The sequence below is a fragment of the Neopsephotus bourkii genome, unplaced genomic scaffold, assembly GCF_033783945.1.
Source record: "Neopsephotus bourkii isolate Nb327-2 ecotype Australia unplaced genomic scaffold, CSIRO-AGI_Nbou_v1 NB_1638, whole genome shotgun sequence".
NCBI lineage: Eukaryota > Metazoa > Chordata > Aves > Psittaciformes > Psittacidae > Neopsephotus > Neopsephotus bourkii.
Genome location: NW_026902113.1, coordinates 9,253,161 through 9,265,600, shown reverse-complemented (window position 1 = coordinate 9,265,600; position 12,440 = coordinate 9,253,161). Strand labels below are relative to the sequence as shown.

The 12,440-nt window shown below is 41.4% G+C and overlaps 1 protein-coding gene across 3 annotated transcripts in view; it reads right to left on the bottom strand.

Annotated features, from left to right (window-relative positions):
- WASF3 (WASP family member 3) overlaps positions 1-12,440 on the bottom strand; it is a 69,033-nt gene that overhangs the window by 16,333 nt on the left and 40,260 nt on the right. For all 3 annotated transcript variants that reach the window (XM_061374603.1, XM_061374605.1, XM_061374604.1), the window contains 2 exons: positions 11,521-11,663; positions 1,590-1,724 (listed from right to left, as the gene is read on the bottom strand). In XM_061374603.1, the coding sequence (XP_061230587.1) occupies positions 1,590-1,724; positions 11,521-11,653 (268 nt within the window). In that variant the 5' untranslated portion in view covers positions 11,654-11,663. The remainder of the gene's footprint in view (positions 1-1,589; positions 1,725-11,520; positions 11,664-12,440) is intronic.

The window sequence follows — 12,440 nt, the reverse complement described above, 5'->3', positions numbered from 1 at the left end:
CTTCCAATAGCAGAAAGACTGTCTTTAAGCCTGAGCACAAGATCTGGTATTCCTCTGGCACAACATGGTTTATAATTACACGTGATACCCATACCCATTCAGCCCTTTTGTAAGTTCATTTCAATCATGGCCCCACAACCTCCTGTGAGAGTGAGTTCTACATCTTTTACCATCTTTCAACTCCAAAAATCTTTCCATGTAACTGAACATCACTTATCTTTAGCTTTCCTCATCTCTCTATAGAAATACTTTCTTTAGACAGTCCAGTAACATACTTCCATTTTATCTTTTCACGTACACAATTCTAGGGGAAACAAGACTAGCCTTTTCGTTTGTTCTTTGTAAATTAAAGATTTAAGTCACTTTAATTAAATTAAGCTTTCAATCACTTTTGAAAAGACTTTCTTTCATTCTTAACCTAAGTTCTCCTAACATGCAGCAAACACTGAAAAAGATCCAGATAATGCCAATCACAACTTGAAAGTGGCAGTAAGCTCTACACATTATCTTCCATTCTTAGGCAACCTGAAATACACGTTTCTGACTGCAGCTGAACAGAGCACTTCACTGGCTTGTCTACAATGACACCATTTCTTGAACTGGTCCAACTGTTTTACAACAGTGTAAGCTGTAGGAGCAGTGCCAACAAAATGCACTGGCTTGTTTTCTTTTAACTCCCATTAACATTTCACCTAATATTTCTTGCCCATCTATGTAATTTAGAGAGTCTTGAGAATAAACTGAGAATTGCACATGATAACAGTACTGGGCAAAAAATTAACGTATTGATGACCTGCAGAACCAGAAAGGCATGAAGACTGATACAGACCCCGTACGGTATGGCTTTTAGAGCCAAGCAGAGAAACATGTTATACTTAGCCAAATAAGTGCTTTTGAACAAATTACACATTTCTAGTGTAAGTTACTTATATGCTTTTGAAAAGAATCTCTACTACTTTCAAATGTTTTTCCAACTGTAGTTGAACAGTATAATGATGTTACTTAAATCCTTTGTTTTTACTGTGTGTTTATGAAGTGAATGACCAAATATGTAAGCAAGTGAGGATGTAACGGCATTTTAAAGGAAATACTGTTCCTAGTGACTAGAACCCCCTTCAGAATTTCACTTAACCGAAGCAGACACATAGTGACCCTTTTAGGTGAAGAATGTTATAAGACGACTGCAGAGCAGATGCTATTAATACAGCGTGTGACCACCCTGCCCTTAAATAGATTTACCACCACACACTTTTTCCAATATTCTGACTCATTTCCAGTAAAGCCTGGATTTGTTCAATTCTGATTTATTACACTCAAAACCTAAAAGTTTTCCCTGTGAAAAAGGCAGCTTAATGGCTCCATTACTACAGGGGCTTCTTGAAATAACACTGAGTCAAAGATGAAGACAGTTATATGACTCCAGGATATTTTTTACCGCTCTGCTAACATGATTTTTCTCAGCCTACCTTACTGAGACAGCAAGAAGAAATATCAATTGAGGATTTGAAAAGGCAGAGATCATTGTGTAATTAAATACTGTGATCTTGTCAACATCACTTCTGGCTCAGTGCTTTCATGCAATTACCTACCCTCTTCTACTGTTGAATCCAGCTGTGTAACTTTGACAGCAAGGCGATCAATTCTGTCTTGAAGGGAATTTGCTCTGATGTAGAAGCTGTTGGCTTCATTAAACAATTCACCAAATATATCTTCAGCATGTTTGCCTGTGTAAGAAAATAGACATGGAAACCCCTTTGCTGAAGGCTTACAAAACACAAGACAAATGGCTTCAATATCATGAAGTTATAATAAAACACAGTAGCTGTAGGATTATGACAGCACAGTTTGTCATTCAGCAAAATTTTGGGCACAGACTTGTACAAAAATCTCAAAATATACTATAAATTCCATCTGATGTCCGTTCTGGACGTGCCGGTTAGTCTTCCATATAAAAACAGGGAAGCTTTCAAATTTTAATCCTTATGTGGCTGAACTACTGCCAAGTGACATACAACTGATCATTAAAACCTGCTTCTGTGATGACAATAAAGGTTACAGCTGCCCACGAAAGCTTCTGAAGTCAATTTTGAAGTCTAAAATCTTTCAATCCATAGTGATTAAGATTTAATTATAAGCACAAGCATAAAGACAGACTGAAATAGATAAAAACCAAAATCCTCATGCAAGGCAGCCCACTTACCTTTACCAATGCTCACGGCATACATGTTACTGTCACTGGAGTCATTCCAGAGACTAAGAGGGCACTGACCGTATTTACCCATGGCCAGCCTGACTTGATATACCACAAAAGGGGAGCCTACAGCCTTTTCAGCTGCTGTATTATCTCAGTCACTGTGAGTAGATAGTTCAGATCAAAACTGCAGCCTCGGGTCCTGGCCTTAAAGGGCTATGGTGGAGAGAAGTGCTAGGTGATAAGCTTAACCCCCCCCCCTTGATCACAGACCCCTGTGCTTGCCTAATCCCTTCCCAGATGTCCCACCTCCCAGATTACTAGGCATCCTCATCAACAGTATGACTCTTCTTCTGCCCCCATATAAACCTCTCTGGTTCAGAATTCCCAGTTTAACACCTCTCCTGCCCCAGAACTTCTACAAATTTCAGACTACAAGCAAATTCATTGCTCCTGCTCATTCAACTGACAGCACCACACATATGTGTCTCAGTCCCTCCTACCCAGATACTGCTGCTTCAATTAAGACCTCCCCTTCCACAATTTCTAGCCCCCTCAAGACAACCACACTCCATTAACTCTCCACACAAAAAGGAAAATCCTGCCTCCTGCATTTAACCATGCTTTTTAAACAGAAATATATTTTAAAACACCACTTCTGAATTAAACTCATCTTGTTATGACCTATATCAAGAGGAGTCTGAAGAGCAGAAATGGAGGGGAGGGGAAAATAAAACTCCTGTCTAACAGTTGGAACAATATGGCATATGCATTAACCATCTAAATGACAGCAACTTCCAAAAGAATTATGGACATTTTAAATTAGGTCCTATAACCAACCTTAATATTCTACAAATGAAAGTACAGATGTAATGAAAATTTCAGCCAAGATCTCATCCTGTGAACATCTGGAGACCATGATTCAAAGTAAAAAATAGCCACACTTAGGAAGTAAACAGGATCCACCCCTTTCTTTGATCATTTACTTGGGGGGAAGAGAACACCAACACTACCACCAAAACAGTATCTGAAAGCACTGTTTGTGAATTACAAAGTAAATATATATATATATATATATTAATTTTATTACTATGCTTTGAATGGAGGACTTCACCAGCAATAGATTTCTTCACTAAACAAAAAATCAGCCAATATCTAACCCAAAATGTTAGATATATTGGTGTATCCAAGTTCTGCTTCATACATATGCGGAAGGTCACAAGCCCAGAGGAGGGCCACAAGAATGATAAGGGGACTGGAGGACCTTCCATATGAAGACAGGCTGAGAAAGTTGGGGCTGTTCAGCCTGGAGAAGAGAAGGCTGCATGGAGACCTCATAGCAGCCTTCCAGTATCTGAAGGGGGCCTACAAGGATGCAGGGGAGTGACTCTTCATTAGGGACTGTAGCGATAGGACAAGGGGTTAAAACTTAAACAGGGGAAGTTTAGATTGGATATAAGGAGGAAGTTCTTTCCTGTTAGGGTGGTGAGGCACTGGAACAGGTTGCCCAAGGAGGTTGTGAATACTCCATCCCTGGCAGTGTTCAAGGCCAGACTGGATGAGGCCTTGGGTGACATGGTTTAGAGTGAGGTGTCGCTGCCCATGGGAGGGGGGTTGGAACTCTATGATCTTAAGGTCCTTTCCAACCCTAACTATTCTATGATTCTATGATTCTAAGGTATCGGATAGGCAAGGTTTGCTCCCTACCTGCTCCTAACCTCCTGCCCCTCCAAAACAGAAGTCTGACAACCACAGAACAGTAAGGGTTGAAAATCATCTAATCTAACTCCCTGCCCAAAGCATGGTCAGAACACGTTGCACAGGACTGTGTCCAGCTGTGTTCTTAGTACTTCCAAGGACAGAGGCTCCACAACTCCTCCAGGCAACCACTGCCAGTATCCAACCACCTTCACACTAAAAGCATACTCTAGGCGCTTCCCAGTAGCTGGTTGAGATTCACTTATAATCCCCATTTGATTTAGTTGCTGCAAATGAAAAGGTTATCACAAGCTATATAATAATTAAGCTTTTAAAATCTTGTCGTGGTTTAAACCCAGCCAGACAGCTCGCTCACTCACTTCCCCTGCTTCTTACCCTCCCCCTACTCCCGGAGTGATGGGAGAGGAGAATCGAAAATAATGCAACTCCCACAGGTTGAGATAAGAGCAGTCCAGTAACTAAGGTATAACACAAATCACTACTGCTACCACCAATAACAACAATGATAAAGGAAATAACAAGGGAAGAGAATACAACACCTCACCACCAGCTGACCGATAACTTGCCCCCGAACCCAACCAGCACCAACTGATACCTCCTCCAACCCTGCAGTCTCCTCGCCCTTCTGGGTAACTCTCCCAGTTACATCCAGGGCATGACGTGCTGTGGTATGGAATACCTCTTTGGTCAGTTTGGGTCAGTGTCCTGTCTCTGCTTCCTTCCGGCTTCCCCTTCTCCCTGGCAGAGCATAAGGCTCAGAAAGTGCTTGGCCAAACCAAAACATCATTGTTATCAGCTCTGTTCCCAGGCCAAAAGTCAAAACACAGCACTGCACCAGCTACCAAGAAGGAGAAAAATGACTGCTACTGCTGAACCCAGGACAATTATTCAGCTAAATAAAGCAGGTATTACATTTTACAGCTACCACTATTTAGAGATCAAAACATCAGCATTTTAATGGATGCTAGTTCATGTTAATATATTGAAATCAGCCTGCTGATGGAGGACTACTGCATTCTAGGATTAAACATTTCACTTCTAGAGAAGTCAAGCAGACAGGTGCTTGTCAGTTATCTTTCAGGAAGCAAAATAAGTCATAAAGTTGATTTGTGGGAACACGCTACTGTTGGTATTGAATTCTCTTTCAAAAAACCAACAAAGCCACTTGCTACTCTAAACCAAGTAAAAGACAGGTTGTCAATCTCCTGTCAGTAAAAACAGTGATATGGTAAAGCAATATTGGACATACTGTTTGGATTAACACAATGCACTAGGTTTTAGAAAGAAATAAATAATTCTCTAGTGTTTCCTATCTTACCATCTTTTAAACTGGATTTTTGACAAGACAGAAACAAGCAGATATGAGCATGTACCTTTCAACTTAAGAGTTGAATTGTAAGACTATGACTGTACTATCCAACAGCCATTTAAAAACATGAGGTATTTCCCCAATGTATGGGCAACCTAAATACTAATTTAAAAAACCCTAAAAGGAATTACACAGTCTTTCCTTCTAAGGCTCCCTCCAACCACAGAAGCAGTACAGGGGAAATCCAGTCATAACACTGCCTCACCAAATCACCACTCTCAATAGGTTTTAATGTCTATTAATACAAGTGCCTCTTTCTAGCACTTTCACAGGTCATCTTCATAAGGCTGTATAGATTATATACATATATGTCTATATATACACATATATGTGTATATATATATGATATATATTAGATTGCTCACAAAATAAATTTCCAAGCACCGCGAGATGTTTCTGGAGATCAGCATTTCACAAGTAACTGAATTAATACCTCTACTGAAGTCCTACAGTAATTACATGAAGCATCATCTTGCCACAGCAGTTTATAACACCTTTAGCAAAGTCTAGACGCCACATGAATTACTTGATTCTCGGGTGAACTAGCTACACAGGATTTGGAGAAGGCTGAGGTTCTGAATGACTTCTTTGCCTCAGTCTTCAATGGCAAAGGCTCTGACCACACCACCCAAGTCTCGGAAGGCAGACGCAGGGACTGTGAGAAGGAAGACCTTGGGCCCACTGTAGGAGAGGAACTGGCTCGAGACCATCTTAAAAACCTGAACATGCACATGGCCTGAAGGAGCTGGCAAATAAAGTTGCTAAGCTGCTGGCCATTATATTTGAAAAATCATGGCAGTCAGGGGAAGTTCCCGATGACTGGAAAAAGGGAAATATAACCCCCATTTTCAAGAAGGGGAAAATGGATGACCTGGGGAATTACAGACCAGTCAGTCTCACCTCTGTGCCTAGCAAAATCTTGGAGCAGATTCTCCTGGAAAGCATGCTGAGGCACATGAAAAACAACAAGGTGCTTGGTGACAGCCAGCATGGCTTCACTAAGGGGAAATCCTGCCTGACCAATTTGGTGGCCTCTTACGACGGGGCTACAGAACTGATGGACAGGGGTAGAGCAGTTGATGTCATCTACCTGGACTTGTGTAAAGCGTTTGACACTGTCCCACATGACATCCTTGCCTTTAAATTGGAGAAACATCAATTTGATGAATGGACCACTTGGTGGATAAAGAACTGGCTGGAAGGCTACACACAAAGAGTTGTGGTCAATGGCTCGATGTTCAGCTGGAGACCAGTTACGAGTGGTGTCCCTCAGGGATCGGTGTTGGGACCGGTCTTGTTTAACATCTTCGTCGCTGACATGGACAGTGGGATTGAGTGCTCCCTCAGCAAGTTTGCCGATGACACCAAGCTGTGTGGTTTGGTTGATATGCTGGAAGGAAGGAATGGCATCCAGAGGGACCTTGACACGCTTGTGAGGTGGGCTGATGCCAACCTCATGAAGTTTAACCATGCCAAGTGCAAGGTCCTACACCTGGGTCAGAGCAATCCCAGGCACAGCTACAGGCTGGGCAGAGAAGAGATTCAGAGCAGCCCTGCGGAGAAGGACTTGGGGGTGCTGGTCGATGAGGAAATGAACATAAGCTGGCAGTGTGCGCTTGCAGCCCAAAAAGCCAACCATATCCTGGGCTGCATCAAAAGGAGCGTGACCAGCAGGTCGAAGGAGGTGATCCTGCCCCTTTATTCTGCTCTCATGAGACCTAACTTGGAATATTGTGTGTAGTTCTGGTGTCCTCACCATAAAAAGGACACGGAACTGTTGGAACAAATCCAGAGGAGGCCACAAGGATGATCAGGGGACTGGAGCACCTTCCATATGAAGACAGGCTGAGAAAGTTGGGGCTGTTCAGCCTGGAGAAGAGAAGGCTGCGTGGAGACCTCGTAGCAGCCTTCCAGTATCTGAAGGGGGCATATAGGGATGCTAGGGGTGGACTCTTCATTAGGGACTGTAGTGACAGGACAAAGGGTAATGTTAAACAGGGGAAGTTTAGATTGGACATAAGGAAGAAATTCTTTCCTGTGAGGGTGGTGAGGCACTGGAATGGGTTGCCCAGGGAGGTTGTGAATGCTCCATCCCTGGCAGTGTTCAAGGCCAGGTTGGACGAGGCCTTGGATGATATGGTTTAGAGCGAGGTGTCCCTGCCCATGGCAGGGGAGTTGGAACTTGATGATCTTAAGGTCCTTTCCAACCCTAACTATTCTATGATTCTATGATTTTCACATACTGCATAAAAAGGTGTGCATTAACATGTTGAATACACTACCCCAAAGGTATCTCCTGTCAGCAGTCAAAATGCTCAGTGCTAGAACAGAAGACTAAGTCAAACAATGGTGTTGGCTTGTCTGAAGACCAGAAACCGAACTGTGTTGATCACTTTGGCTAGTTTCCTTTCACATAGTTGAGTTTAGAAGGTAGAGCTTTCCTTTGCATTCCTTGTGCCACAGCACAAGTACATGGAAGAACCCATTCAAGTTAATAGAAAGATTTACAGTGCATTAATTTTTCACACCATGAAGATGTGTTTCCAAAGAAAAAAGGTAGAACAGTGTTATCACACTGCATTCAGGTGTCAGTTCTACAGGACACTGGAAGAAAGATGACACTAGGGCCACACCAAAGGGAACCAGTCCTAGGTGAGGACCGAAACATCCACAGAACTAGCTGGTGTTTTGTAAATTGAAATTCATCCAGAACATAACTATTTCATCACAACATGGAGCAGAAGACAGATCCTACCCACCCATTTGTAGTTGGATTCATTACCATTAGAATCACACTTCCTCCTTCCCCCACACCCCCTTCTTTTAAATAAGCAAAAGCAGTAGGTTGTTACTGACCACGTCTCGATTTTTACCTGCCTCCTCATATTATCTCCCTCCAGCACCATACCTAATGTCACAAAAGCTAACTTCCCAACTCGGTCTGATTTACCAGGGGTAAACAGCAGAGTGACACAAAGCTGGATGTAGTAGGCTCAAGCCTGCATGCAAACTAGTGAAACTGAGCCAATGGCTCATCCACCCAAGAAAACATTAGGAGGCCAGTTTGTGGACATTGCTTTGGGTGAAGGAAAGTCTCCCAAGTCCCCACAGATTACAACTCCTCTGTTTTACATTGTGCAGCAAAATGCTTGCTATCACTTGCACATGGGACAAAGAAAGTAGCTCTGCACCCATGTACAGGTGGCTTATACCTGCAGAAGTAAGATTTCAGCCTGACAGGTGGTATCTGAATGAATGGAGAAGCTATATATACAAAACCACAAAATATTTGAAGACTCACAGAAAGGAAAGAAGTGGTAATACAACTTGAAACACAGTATGTTAATGTACAGACTGAAATCTAATTAAAAAAAGTTCAGTAAAGGAGTTTCTAAATACTTTACTTTCAATGACAATCAGATGTAATTTATTATTTATTTCCCATATATACACATATGAAAAACTCAGGAAGAAAACCATAGTACAACAGATCCATGTTGCAGAGAGCAGCTTTTTTTCCCCACACTGTCTGAAGTCCTGCAGCCATCAGACCAAAATCCACTGCCAAAAGGAAGGGAGGATTTTGTGGAAGTTTTCTTCAATACCTTTACCCCATGAATATATTTACTGAGTAAAGCATCATGGCACTCACAGGTATGAGCTGAAAATATTCCCAGTGTGTCTCTCCCCCGACCCCCACTAGTAGATTATGTCCTCCCAAATAGGAGTGAATCCCCTAGTCAAGCTTTTGCCTCATATAAAGTGCACAGTTTCATACTGAATGCTGCTCACTCTGCCTGTGCTCCAAGCCAGCTGGCTACAAACAAACCTGGATCTGAAGACATAACAGAAAAAAGCTCCACTGAGAGCACATTCCCTTTGGATAGGAACTTGTTCACGTCTTCTGAAAAGAGCAGAGGCAGAAGGCAAGCCAAATCTGTATGCAACAGCACAGAGCTGCCAGCTTTATAATCAATGCTGAACAAACAGCACAACATTATAAACACCAGTGTGACATCAAGACAGACCTGTACTTGCTCTCTGTGCTTCAAGCTGTGGGAACACCAAAAGGCTCTGATGCTGTCAGCAGGACATGCCATGTTAGCTCCAGCACAGCATTTTTCTATGATCATTTCCTTGCTCCCAGTTGGCTTGAAACACAGGCAAAACAAATGGTGTCTGCAGAAGAAAACCCTCTGCAAACATGACATTCCAGACTGTGGATGAGCCTGGTAGTAGACTTCACTCATTAAATACCATATATTCATCTGTTAAAACAAAGCACACATCATTTATTTGCACAGATCTTTAACTTGACACCAAAGAAGTACTTCAGGGATGTCTACAGAGACTTCTGATGACCAGAGAAATCCACAAAAGGAAAATTTCAGGATATGGATTGCATAAGTAGCCAGTTCCTTAGCAACATTCCTCAGAGGATCTGAATATGCAATGTAACAGGCAGATTAGGCCCAAGACCAAACCTGGAGAAATGAAAGCTAGACATTCCTCACAAGTCAGACAAGTGGAAAGTGAATTATCCACACTTTGGCAGTCATTGTACAAAACCAAAATGTGGTCTTATCAGACATCCTTAAATGTAACTAGGGCATTATCTATTCTTCTCAATTTTCTGAAGCTTAAAGATGTCAGTATTGAGCAACTGCCTGATAAAACTGTAAATGAAACTCAATGACAATACAAACACAAATTAGCTATAAATTAACTTGAGATACATAATTGGCAGCTACTGCACAAAAGAGAATCCCTTTGAAACTTCCCTGAAAATATCAACTCAATGTTTAGCAGCAACCAAAACTTCTTAAATTCTTAGTGAGCTAATGACAAGTCAGAAGTCCATTTTGATTATGATCCGAAGTCCTCAACACTCCAGCTAGAAACTCCCCAACATATTCTCAACTTATATATCCAAAGCAGAAACAACAATGATCAGAAATACAAAATAGTTTCTATTAAAAAAAGAGTATTAACAGATCAGGACACTCCAACCTGGAAAGGATATCACTCGGAGAACATGATAAAGACTTAATAAAATCACAGATGATGATGGCAATATATGAGATGAAATCACCTGTCATTATTTTTCATAATTCAAGAACCAGAAGATACTAAAAGGAAGAAAGAGATCAACTGCTGTTGTGGGATATTTTTGCCAGGGGTCATGGGGTCTGCACTTTTTCCTGACCAACCTGAACCCATCTAAGCAATTCTACAGATGATAGGTTCACAAATGCTCATTACACAGGATGATTCAGATGGACCTCCAGCTCAGAAATCCTACATCACTGTCTGATGGAATGGGGAACATGCTGTGTTTTTTGTGCTGTAAACATAGGCTATTTCCTATCACCACAAATTGAAGACTGAACTCAGTGGGACCCATAGCCCAAGCTCCATGCAGCCTTTCTTACATTCTTAAACCATTTCCGTTTAAAAAGTGAAGGAAACTGATGAAGCAATAATTTCTTTTTTAGGACCAGAATTATCAGCACAAACAACAGCAGCTGATTATTAAACAGGCTCTGAAGAAATCTCTTTTTCATTCATTAAGAAATATTATTCCTCTTGCAAGCACTCCAGGCATTCTAGAATTGCTGGTTGTGGCGTCAACTGCCAGGTGTGCTGTGTAGGCTACTCCATATGGAGCTGACATAGTCTGCCTCAACAGTAGCCTATAGGTTTGTTCAGTCAATATCATTCTTTTGATATATGTGCTTAATTTAATTTACATGATGTGATCACACACATATACACAGAAAAGGCTTAATAAGTTCTAGCACATTAAGACAAACTGAAATCTCAATCAAATGTGTCATTTGATGCCAAGAGGCAGAAGAGTTTGCTCATTTCATCCTGTACAACTGAAAGCCAAAAATAACTCAAGTGTCAGTCCCATTTCTCGTACCAATTTCTCTCACATTAGAAAAATTCCTGGTTTTCTATGCCATGGTCTTTTCGTTGTTTGCTTTTTTGCTGTTGGTCATGGGGTGGGGAAAAGAGGTGTTTGAGGTTTTTTTTAAACTTATAAGTTTTAGAGGCTCTTGTATAAAGCCATAAAATAGAAGAGCATAAAAGAAATGCACTAGCAGTATATTGTATAATATTATATAAGTGACAATGTCCTGTATCATAATTTTGTTATTTAAAACAAGCCATCTTAAAGCTTTTGTTCAGGTTTTCAGCAGGAGTCAAATACTTGCAGGAAGTTCCAGGTACTTACTTAAGCTGCTAAGCTGGCGTATGATAGCAGCAAGGGTGCTGTTCGTTACACATTCCAGTTCACTAGTGATTCCCTCTGGCAGAGCTCCTCGGCAGAGATGCCGTGGTTCAATGTTCCTTTTCACCAAAGGCATGGCTCACAACCTAGAATTTAAAGAAAGGTATGTATTATATTTACAAAAATGAACTTAAGAACTATGAATCTGTGTAGCACACACTCAGGGTTTTTTCCTACAAAATATACTTCACCTTTCTTCTTTTAAAGCTCTTGCTTCTGCCTTCCTGCTGTAAGATACTGTACAATTCCTACTGAGGCACTGGAGTCATGCAGTCAAACCAGAACATAAAACAGTGCAGATAAGCAGAGGATGCAGGCCATGTAGATAACAAACACTTTTCTCCTTAGATTCAGTGCAAGATTTACTGTATACACAGACTGTGCTTCAGTACTGGAATCAATGGACTTGAGTGCACATTTGCATTCACAAAAACCTGGCAGTGCCCGCAGGAGTGGCAGGAGAGATCACTGGCTAGAGCAAGCTGGCTTGCTGCCTTGGTAATCAGGCCACTGTTGGACTGTTCATGTGTACAGCCCCTGACTACATTAGACACCGACCTACCCTTGCTCTAACAGTTTTCAGTCAAAATAATAAACTCATCTAACAAATAAAGAGAAGAGCCTTGCAGAAATAGGCTGGGTGAGAATAAGGAAGAAGCTGACTTGTGAGGAAGAAGACAGTTTTCCACAGGTGGTGCTGAATAACAATATGAACAAGGTAAAAGCATGTATTGAACAGATTTTTAGAACATGCCAGATGTAGGAAGACACTGACCTGAGAAAACAAAGGTTATCAGAACTGTTTTTCTTGGGGAAATAAAAAAAAAATTAGGATGGGGCGACAACAAATACCAAAAGAGATC